The sequence below is a fragment of the Mytilus trossulus genome, chromosome 14, assembly GCF_036588685.1.
Source record: "Mytilus trossulus isolate FHL-02 chromosome 14, PNRI_Mtr1.1.1.hap1, whole genome shotgun sequence".
NCBI classification, from domain to species: domain Eukaryota; kingdom Metazoa; phylum Mollusca; class Bivalvia; order Mytilida; family Mytilidae; genus Mytilus; species Mytilus trossulus.
In genome coordinates this window covers 18,890,465-18,899,356 of record NC_086386.1, presented here as the reverse complement: position 1 = coordinate 18,899,356, position 8,892 = coordinate 18,890,465, and the positions used below count along the sequence as shown (strand labels likewise).

Here is an 8,892-nt window from a genome sequence, read left to right as displayed (position 1 = left end):
TACAAAAAAATAAATATTCTGAGTGAATTGAGTCTCCAAAACACATTTTATGAGAAAATTGTCTTGAAATAGGACTGTACCATGAATATTCAGTTGACAGAACAAGCCATACTAAGTGCATATATTTATTTTTTTGGAGGGGGGGTGGGCTTTTTCTCCTTATTTCTTATATTTTGCTATGATATAACATTTTCCTAGGCAATACTTAAATGAATATATAGTTTTAAGTAGATGAAATTATTTTAAATGCTGTATCGACAAGTTAATCACTTAAAGAGAGGCCTTTTATGTCCCTCTTTGGAACGCGGCGTAAATTTAATTTTTACGTAAGGACTTATTGAAACCTCCTTGGAGACAGTAAACTTTTATATGGATTGTTCATTCTGCTAAAATGCTTCAATTACTCATTTCTTATAACATTTCTACCATAAATGAGTGAAAGTTACCCCATTATTTTTATTTTTTGGCCTGAAAAGTTGAAATTTTGAGGAAATGAGAGGTATAAATTGACCTACAGAGACCTTATAAAGAAGACAAAGAGGTTCATTAGTGGTATTTATCTTCCTAAAATCCTCTTGTGTATCATAATCAACTGTTTGAAGGCAGATAAGATAGATATTTGATCAATTATTGGTCCACACTCTATTCTATCTTGATGCGGCTTGGTTTGGATTTGTCGAAGAAATTTTGCTCGAATCGCTGTAGATGTCGTCTTTTATTATACTAGATTTTCTCTCAAACTATTGAACTGATTATGACAAAACTTGACAGAAATGCTTGAAATAACCAGTATTTCAAAGGAAAAAAGTCACATGCAGTTTATTGAACAAAAAGGTCTTCTTTAGGTGTAATACCAACAAATCATGGTACGTCACATCCGGTTGTTTACGAAAGTAGGTCTAAAAAAATATTCCCTTGAATTTGACCGTTGTAGGTAATTAATCCTACATTTTATTGCAGTAAAACTATTTCTGTGTCATGAACATATGTCTTGGGTATTTCAAAACACCATTATTTTTTATTTGTGATTTCTATACAATTTTTTGTAATCTTGAGGTTACATGGTGACTAAACCTTGTACACAGATAGAATAAGGGGAGACATTTGATTGGTTTACTTCCAATGACGGTTTCTTTCTTATATGCAATGAAATGTTATGTGAACATTTTTCAATAGAACTGGACAGGATAAAACTTTACTCCTGCCAAGTATTTCTTTATTTGAAACAAAGATAAATTCTGCACATTTTTTTGAAAAGTGCAAATTTAACAAAGACTAATAGGGGAAAATCAATGGTGGTATTACACCTAAACACGAACTAAGGTGAAAATTAAAAAGATCTAGATTTTAAAATCGATACTGTAAGTTAGAAGAGCATTAGTTCTCAATTCTCATTCACCAGATTAAATCATTTGCTCAATACTTGACATGAGCTTTGCCCAAAGTTCTAACCGTATGCATCGTGAAATATAAAAAAATAATAGTTATGAATACTATTTTATTTATTTATTTACATTTGTTTTGTATCACCAAATTTCAGTATATCCAGAATATTCTGTTTAATTTTCAATTATAATTACACCAAGGATGTACCTTGGTTTTATTACCAATTCCATATACGTTATATATACATTTTGTATTTCATATCATTTAGATAGTTTGATGTTGCCGATTGGTTTCAACAAAAAGTTATGTTTTAATTAAATGGATAACTTAAAGTTGCAAAATGAAAAACTGTTGACGCAATTGGATTTTCTGGGTTTGGACGCAAGATAAGTCACGGATTTTCTGTTATCTGGATGCTTTCTTGAATCCCACATAAATAAGGGTGATATTTTTTATATTTAAACTAAACATTCTGAATATTTTTGTTAATATCAAGGACATAAATTTTAAAAGTATCGTTCTGATAATTCTGAAGAATCATCCCACTTTTAGTTGAATTCGCATTTGCACATCTCATTTCCATGGAGATTATATTACCCCCACCATCAGTGATGGTTTATTGACTTTGAGATTTATTTTGCTAAATTGACATGTATTACTTTGTTTTCATGTTTGTTTAAAGGGAACTACTTAAGTCAATGGTATTTGGTTTGCATTTGCACATCTCATTTCGATCCATAGAGAGTGTTTAGTGTATAGTTCAACATTTGCATTATCGAAATTACAAAAAACACAAGACATATCTCTGTGATAACAGTTTATTACTTATTCAGAGCAAATGTGTTCTCATACAAAAATAAACGATTAATATAAACTTTATTACAGGTCTCTGTTAATAATGAATGCAAAACATATAAAGATTATTAAATAATATAGCATACAATAGCTTGGCTAAGGAAGTGGTCAACTAAGCTATACAAAGATATCCCAATGCTAAGTGTATCACACGCGAGATCACACGCTACAACAGCATACACAAATAAAGAAGCACACAAACTTAATAACCTGGTGTTATAACCAAAAAACATTTTTAATCGACAAAAAATATATGAGCCAGTCCATGCGAAAAGGTACAAAAACGAACAAAATACGAAATTCTAGAAAGTGTGCATAATTATTGGTAGTAAATTTGTGATTTATAAAACACATTTGCTTTTCCTCATATCCTGAAGCTGTGGGCTACACGCACCTGCAAGTGTTGAGACCCCACCTGTTTAGTTTTATCAAGTTTTTAATGAATTATTTCATATAGTTCAATCGTTTTGAAAGTACATTTCAAATGACTTGATTTGTCAACTGATAATGTTAACCATGGTAGCAGTGGGGATAAGGCTCTCGCTTACGATGTGGATATCAATGCAATCAAACTGGTCAACTGTTCGACTCCCGTGCAACGACGGTTGATTTAAATAATATTAAATAACTTAACTAAACTGAAATTTCAATTTCTAAAACACAAAATGTCATAGTTTTTGTAACTTCCCTCATGATTTTAATGTTGTCTTACTTTCTTTAAACCTGTAGAACTGAATGAAATTATTCACTTTTGTCTCTGTAGTGTCGTAAATTTTTAAGTTTCTGCTCGGTATAGCATTTGTTCGGGAAACAAATGATTTTATACTTGCTCAAATACCAAAAATTCAGATATTTCTACGCCTTTTTCTTTTTTGATTGACAAACACGGGATAGAATTGACAATGTTATGAATGTTAACATTAATATATTTTTTTTCGGATAAAATCGTTTTTCAAAAATATTATAACAAACTTTGATAACGTGTTCTCTAAAGTTTATCAAAAGGACTTTTTGTACCTTTTCGCATTGACTGGCTCATATTTTAACATCTTACAAATATCTTGATAAAAAGCTTTGGGTATTGAAAGGGAATGGGCGATGGGAAAGTTTATAAAAATACAATCTCAAAATAAAATTATCATGTATCTGTAGATCAACTTTGAGTAATAATTAAACTAATCAAAGATACAATGATATAATTTTGTATTTACACCAGACGTGCGTTTCCCTACAAAAGACTCATCAGTGACGCTCGAATCCAAAAAAGTTATACAGGCCAAAAATAATATAAATTTAGAAACAAATTAATGGTTTTCGTCGTTAAACTTACCTTTGTATTTTATCTAATACATACTTGTTTTTTTTCCAATTGATTGATTTAGGCTCAAGTTATGTTGGTATATTCATGAGAAACGTTTTTTTCAATTGACAGATTGGCAGTAATAACATTGCCAGTCGAATTACTGATGCATGGATTTTTATTGAAGGATATTGTGGTGATTAACAATTGAATCACTGATAAGTATTTGATTTTCTAATCATTTTAACATTTCACTGGACTTTCTGGAGAAATACGTCACACTATTATTGTATAGTGCTTTTGAAAATTTACGATAGTCTCTGTTCTAAAACAAATTTGTTATTATGTTGCAGAAAAAGTATGCCAAAATGTGAAATGAGAAACTGTCCGTCCTTGATATTTAATCGTGATTTTAACTAAAATTGCGCCGCAGGAATATTTGAAGACCCGGCTAATAAGAAATCGCAGATGAGAAGCGTTCGAATAGTATATGATTTCGTCATATGAATGAATGAATAAATATTTAATGTTAAAGTGCAAGCTGAATTATAACACAAAATTACATTTATCCCAGATGCTTAGTAAGACCAAACAACAAATTGGCAGTATTTGGCCACAGCCTTTAATATTATTATTCTCATAATTTATACATGTTGTATATAACTGAAAAAAGAGGTTACCCGCATATTGCTGATTATGGCAACCGTACTGTCATATATATATATATATATAAATTACTACCACAGATAATGGTAACTGAAGATAGGATTAAAACAATTTGGAAATCACCGTGGGAACACAGGTGATGGATCGAAACCCTTACATTGTTCATCTAGATCTGTAGTAAATGATCCTATTCATAAAACAAAATGTTTTTTGATGCAGCGAATTATGCAAATCACAGGCCTAATAAATTCAAAGTCTTTGTTGGAAGGTTTGATAACTTCAATAGACTTCTTCTCAGGTCCTGTCTGTCCAATGGCCAAATACATATAGGTGTTCAAACAATTGACAACTGAAACATCACCTGAAATTATAAATTACAACACAGGCAGTATCTTATTCTAATACATTGTATTTACAATAAATATACATTTTGGGAGGAGGGAGGGATTTTGAATAAAATTTTCCTCTGATAACAACAAGTTATTTTAAAAGCAGCCTCTCCTGTTGGACCCGAATTAAAAAAGGATCGTGACGTCAAATTGTATGGTTCACTAACCACCAATGAAATTTGAGTTTTCTTAAACTCACTAATAACCAACCAATGTAATAGTACAGCGCACCGTGATAACTGAATTTAAGTACAGGACTTAAATTCTATTATCCCAGATGCTTAGTAAGACCAAACAACAAATTGGCAGTATTTGGCCACAGCCTTTAATATTATTATTCTCATAATTTATACATGTTGTATATAACTGAAAAAAGAGGTTACCCGCATATTGCTGATTATGGCAACCGTACTGTCATATATATATATATATATATAAATTACTACCACAGATAATGGTAACTGAAGATAGGATTAAAACAATTTGGAACACAGGTGATGGATCGAAACCCTTACATTGTTCATCTAGATCTGTAGTAAATGATCCTATTCATAAAACAAAATGTTTTTGATGCAGCGAATTATGCCAGATTGACAGTGAAACAGAATAATGATTCATTGTCAACCGCCATATAATGGAGGTTCGCTGCCAAGCTGTGAGCCAAATACATCCACAAAAAAATCAAAGAAAACTTTCAAGTTACATGTAACTAAATGTACTAGTAAAGTTGCTCAATAAATCGTAAAAAACTGTATATATCTACAGTAAAAATTTACACACAAGATCAATTATACATAGTTTGTCTTAGGTAACAATATTGTATTTATATCACTGAGACAAAAACACAAAACAAAACAACATATTTCATACTTATATATCAGTAGAGGGGAAAACATGACCATTGGTTTTATGCATGAAAAACTAAAGACCACCTTGAAAAAAATTGTTATTTCTTATGACAGACAAATGCACCCCATCAGATTTATACATATTTCAGTCCTAGAAATGTCTGGATAGCATATTAAACAATAACCACCAGATTCCAATATATAGTTAGCTACTGTCTTATTAACCCTGTAATAGGCTGTATCTACACTTTAGAATATCTCCGTTTAAATGAGGCAACATTTGGGACCACACAATTTTAGTGTCAGGCAAGTCCTTTGAAATAAAGGTCATAGCTTGTATCAACTTTTCTCTTAAATTTTCAGTTTAAATATTCCCTAAATCATTAGCACCTACATACATGTACGACTAGAAATTTAGGATTGGAGGATCTTAAAACAACCTTTAAACAACTTAACTGCATAACTGGAGGAACAAATAAACAATAGAATTTAACTATTAATAGAAGTAATTCTTGGTAATAGGCAATCTTGAATCCCTAATTTTGGCCTTGACCGGTAAACTCCCTCCATCATTTTTTTTTAAAATTTATTTAAAATCGCCCAAGACATTCAATCTACTGAAAAAACTTATCCCTGCTAAATAACACTTAATAGAGGAATGCGAGTAACGCTTGAAACAAATAATCTATAAAATTGCACAATTCATACAAAGGTATTGGCCATACATTTTATAAACCAAACAATTTTCTTAACTCATTAAAGGCCAATACACCTCTTTGATATGTTGTTTAGGTACTTTGGGCAACTGAACTATCTATAAGGGACCCAATTATAGTTTGAAATTTATGTTTAAATCTTCTGGTATCCCTGCTGGGGTCGTTCTGGCTGTTGATTTGGTCGTATTTGCGAAGGCAAATTATTTTGTGTGAATTGACAGTTTATAACTGAGTGAACACCATGACATTGTATACATGCATGACTATATTGACAAAATGAATTGAAACATTCGCCGTTATAATTAAAGGCATAGCACTTGGACGTTTTATTCACATTTCTATTAGCAGAAAATGTATTGTAACCAGAAGAAACTACTTCCAAATTTTGTGTGCCAATACTATCAGCCATATATAATAACCAAAGCTCTGGATCTACTATAGCCCATGAACTTGCCGGATCCAGCGTTTTGCGCAACCTAAATTATTTGGATTTCTTTTTGCACCCAAACGTACAACTGACATGTATTTAAGTAAATCTTGTAATCTACCTGAATGCACAGTACAATATACACTAACAAAAATGATAAATGCTGATGTCCATTGGTCAATAGATCCAATTTTGTTTTGCATATTTTCTGTTTGCACAATAAATTCACCCCCTCTAAAAACAAGCTTTTGTGTAGCCTGCTGAGTATTGTTAATCAACAAAATGCCTAAATCAATAAATTCACTTTTCTGAATTTTTTCTCTAATACTTTGAGAAACATTAAAAGCAATATTAGCATGCATGCTGGGTATCTGAATAGGGTGATCAAAAGTACTAAATGGCATTGTAAAACTTGAGGCACCATTAGTATTACCTAAGGAATGTTCTGGAGGATCTTGACTGGTTACAGTGTTGCACACTCTTTGGTCTGGTAGTGGTACTCTTGAGTATAAAAGGGTATTAGCTGTGCTCGTCAAATCGACTGGCCCTGTACTTGCACTGGTATATATGCCTGCCCCTGTCTGTGAAAACAACATTGGGTATGTACCAGTAGAACTAGTAATGGGTATGAATGGTGTACCAGTATCAACTGTAGGCAACTGTGGTGCAGTTACTGACATAGTGTCAGGTACTCTCTGGTTAGCCTTTTTCCTTGCTGATGCAGCAGCCACTATTGGCAAATTTTTCCTTTTCCTGGCTGACCGCCTGAGCTGTGCTGACATGACTCCTAAAAGAATAACTAGAATTTATAAACAAAAAACACTGTCTGAATATTCGGTTAATCCAGATTGATTATTGCTTGATTAAATGTCCAGTAGAAAATATCACACATGAGTAATTAATATATATATATATATATACAAAGAAAAATACTGATGTACAGTACATGTATCACAAAATAGCTAAATTAAATTAAATAGGCTGTGACCGGTTTATTATTTAAAAGAAGACATTACTATTAATAAGGTTGTGTGAATTTCATGTAACTCTGTACTCCATTATCCAGCAGGAACACCAATATTCGATAACTATTTGACTTGATGTTATTGTTTACATTTTAAAAGTACCAATTGACCTCATGTACACCGGTGAAACTCGTTCATAGAAGGCGAAACAACGGAGACTAGTGTATTTATTATTAAGTGGATTCTTGTTCCTCGAACAGAAGTTTTGCAAATAATATGCATACATGTAAAGCACACGTTCCCACATCTGACACCATGTACAAAAATGTATAAAGTTGGCTTCAGCTTTTAAGTGATAGAACTCAGTACGAACTACATATATAATAACAATACAAAGCATTATGGGTACATTCCATTTAAGTGTGTAAATAAACAATAACTAAATTAAGTATGCGGACCAGGACGCGTCTTATAAATTCAAGTATTGAAACACATTAATGTGGGCGTGTAGCCGCGATGATATTCTCCTTTCACCTGATAATGGGCACAATCAACGAACTGAATATTTTGCCATGGCTCAAGTTCGCAAACCAACACACGAAAGGTTATTTCAACTCGCCAGATAACTTGAATATTTTGCTAATTCTGGTAGTCCTAACATGTTACCAAGAAGCATTATTTACCATTTATTATATTTGAAAATTAGCAACGGCAACGAAAAAACATTGAAAGAAAATTCAATAAACCATGTGCTCGCCATGTGCTTCACTACCGACACTAGGTCAGTTACATGTATCCTTGTTTCAAAGTAAACATTTACTTTTTCCCTGTTGAAAGAGACTCAAATCTATACCAAACTGTTGGCACTTAAAGAAAATTAAATAGAATTAACTTTGAAAGAGAAAAAAATTAATTTTTTTTTTTTATTTCAGCCATGTGGTCGCCATACACATGTACATGTATCTTTGTTTTTGGATAATTAACGTCAATATTGTCTTTTATTGCACGAATCCTCGTTAATGTGCGTACAGCAATAACAATTCCTTTCAAAAATTATTATATAACATAAAATACTCCCTGACAATTTTTTGTTGAATAAAATTTTCCTCTGATAACAACAAGTTATTTTAAAAGCAGCCTCTCCTGTTGGACCCGAATTAAAAAAGGATCGTGACGTCAAATTGTATGGTTCACTAACCACCAATGAAATTTGAGTTTTCTTAAACTCACTAATAACCAACCAATGTAATAGTACAGCGCACCGTGATAACTGAATTTAAGTACAGGACTTAAATTCTATTATATATACAATATAAAAAAAGAAGATGTAGTATGATTGC

General features: G+C 31.9%; 1 protein-coding gene across 5 annotated transcripts; it reads right to left on the bottom strand.

The window, feature by feature from the left end:
• Window positions 1-4,110: 4,110 nt before the first annotated feature.
• On the bottom strand, window positions 4,111-8,315 carry LOC134697226 (uncharacterized). 5 transcript variants are annotated; one of them, XM_063559366.1, is made up of 3 exons: window positions 7,715-7,742; window positions 7,021-7,374; window positions 4,111-4,568 (listed from the first exon to the last, which is right to left on the bottom strand). In XM_063559366.1, the coding sequence occupies exons 1-3, from the start codon at window positions 7,725-7,727 to the stop codon at window positions 4,399-4,401; spliced, it is 537 nt and encodes a 178-aa protein (XP_063415436.1). In that variant the 5' UTR covers window positions 7,728-7,742; the 3' UTR covers window positions 4,111-4,398. The 5 variants fall into 5 exon arrangements, with proteins under 5 accessions (XP_063415436.1, XP_063415432.1, XP_063415434.1 ...); XM_063559362.1 differs by lacking the exon at window positions 7,715-7,742 and adding an exon at window positions 7,837-8,315 and having other exon boundaries at window positions 4,111-7,374; XM_063559364.1 differs by having other exon boundaries at window positions 4,111-7,374; window positions 7,723-7,815.
• Window positions 8,316-8,892: the final 577 nt, after the last annotated feature.